Genomic DNA, 2500 nt, shown 5'->3' with positions numbered 1-2500 from the left:
AACCATTTGATTTCAGATTTCAGACTTAGTCCCACTGCACAGCACCTTGAGCAAGTGCCTTCTACTATAGTCCCAGGCCAACAAATGCCTTGAGTGACTTTGGGAGATAGAAATTGTGTGGAAGCCATTGGCCATATATATATATATATATACATATATATATAGCCAATACATATATATATATATATATATATATATATATATATATATATATAGCCAATGGCTTCCACACAATTTCTATGTACCAAAGTACGTACGTACTGAGGTGTGTGTGTGTGTGTGTGTGTGCAAGGAAAATTAGCTAAGGGAAATAACTCAGAGTGACCAACGGTAAATATCTGAATAACAAACGTGAATAAGGATAGACTAAATAACATACAAGATAAATTCTTATCATCATCATCATCATCAATCTTTAATATCTTGAAAGCTATTTCCACAAATCCAAACAAACAACGAAGAAGATTTAGTTCTTGCGAAATCAAAGTAAACTTACCATGAGTGAATGAGGCCAATATCCTGTTGTTCTGTTGGAGAAACCGAGCGTAGTGATAGCGTGTCTTGCATAGACGCTGGCTGAGGGGATCAAGAGGTTTGGGTTTGATAGTGTTGCACTGAAGTGTGTCATTCTAGTGGCTACATAAAGAGGTACTAAGCTTTGGAAGATTACACCACTGTCCCTGTATTCATACTGTAATGCTTGTACAAAGTAGTCCACATATTTTTTAGTGCCAGCATAAACAGTCAGTTGTGGGGTGATGTTGATGCAGCTAGCTGAAGACATCATGACTATGGCACCTCGCTTTCTGAAATGTGAAATTTGGATGGGGACTATATTAGTTAAACAACACCACAGGAAAAAAAAATAGCAACAACAAAAACTGTTCAATTTCAGGCGTCAATTTTTGTATCTATTTTTCGGTGCAAACTGGAGTTTGTTTTTGCTATCAATAGTAGTTAGTGTACTGTTGATAGTAGTAGTAGGTGTGTTTGTTCCTTCTCGAGCCATGCCTGGCTCATAAGGGCCAGTTTTCTGGATTCAATGGCATATAGGTTCCCCGCCTGGACGGGACGCCGGGCCGTCACAGGTGAGCTGCTAGATGCAGGAGGAAAAAGTGAGAGAAAGTTGTGGGCGAAAGAGTCAGCAGAAGTTCGCCATTACCTCCTGCCGGAGCCGCATGGAACTTAGGTGTTTCACACATAAACACACACATCGGCCGGTCCGAGATTCGAACCCGCAGCCCCTCAACTGCGAGTCCACTGCTCTAACCACTAGGCCATGTTCCTCCACAGTAGTAATAGCAGTAGTCCTTTCTTATTTTGGCACAAGGCCAGCAATTACAGGGGAAGGAGGTAAGTCAATTACATCGACCCCAGTACTTGGCTGCAACTTACTTTATCGACCCAGAAAGGATGAAAGGCAAAGTAAACCTCAGCAGAATTTGAACTCGGAACATAAAAATGAACGAAATACCAGTAAGTATTTTACCCAATAATAGTGGTGGCAGCGACGGTGGAGGTGGTGGTGAAATAATGATGTGGCATTAATTATGGTGGTGTTGACGGTGGAGGTGAAAGTGATAGGCTCACACCCTCACATCAAATTCATCATTGAAATCATTATTGACTTTTACCTTACTGCATCTTTCTACATAGCCTGCATAAAGCTCTCACAAGTCATTTATCTAAACCTAATTTCATTAGTAACCACCAAATCACCCAATATGGTACCCAGCGAAACACCTTCTCCAAGTCAACAGGTGCCAAGAATAGTGGTTTACTCTTAGCCAAGTATTTCTCCTGTGATTGCCTCAAAGGAAGATTGCATTCATGGTACTTCTGCTAGGCACAAACCCAAACTGCATCTTATCAAGGCCCGCTTTGTCATGGATCAATTGTACTGTAATGCTCTCTCCATAACCTGATTCAGTAGTCTGATTCTTCTTTAGTTGTTTTTTTCTCTCAAGCAGTGTTTCTGAACCTTTTTACCCTTGTGTAACCCTTAAAATAAATTACATGTCTCAAAGAACCCCTGCACAAAAAAAATTATATATCATATCTTTCTCATATTTTTCTCATCATAGTTCACATGGTAAATATCATATATATAATTATATTATATATAATGTATGCATATGCACATATAATGTGCATGTATAGTAATATTATGATCATGAAATTAGCATTAGCTTATCTCACACTTTCTCACGGAACCCCTAGGAACCTTTTGCTGGGAATCGTGGTTGAGAAACGTTGCTCTAAGGTATCTCCTCTGCCTAAGCATTCTAGATAAGCATGGAATTATAACAGAAAGTGCATGGCCAAGTCATTAGGTATTGCACTCACATGAGTGAGATCATGGTTTTGAATACCAAACTGGTATTCTTGAGCAAAACACTTCATTTAATGTTGGTTCAGTCCACTCAGCTGTAAATGAGTAACCCTGCAATGGCTGGGTAGTCCATTCAAGGTAAATATTGGCCTGCCTGCTTAACTAGCA

At 39.7% G+C, this 2500-nt stretch overlaps 1 protein-coding gene across 1 annotated transcript in view; it reads right to left on the bottom strand.

Annotated features, from left to right (window-relative positions):
• Positions 1 to 2500, bottom strand: part of LOC106882216 (inactive hydroxysteroid dehydrogenase-like protein 1) — a 13511-nt gene that overhangs the window by 1308 nt on the left and 9703 nt on the right. Inside the window, exon 6 of the mRNA XM_014932813.2 lies at positions 497 to 898. Coding sequence (XP_014788299.1) covers positions 497 to 898 — 402 coding nt within the window. The remainder of the gene's footprint in view (positions 1 to 496; positions 899 to 2500) is intronic.

This window comes from Octopus bimaculoides, chromosome 25 (genome assembly GCF_001194135.2).
Source record: "Octopus bimaculoides isolate UCB-OBI-ISO-001 chromosome 25, ASM119413v2, whole genome shotgun sequence".
In the NCBI taxonomy this organism is placed as follows: domain Eukaryota; kingdom Metazoa; phylum Mollusca; class Cephalopoda; order Octopoda; family Octopodidae; genus Octopus; species Octopus bimaculoides.
The sequence above is the reverse complement of the archived record's forward strand: the minus strand, read 5'-3'. Positions and strand labels throughout refer to the sequence as shown.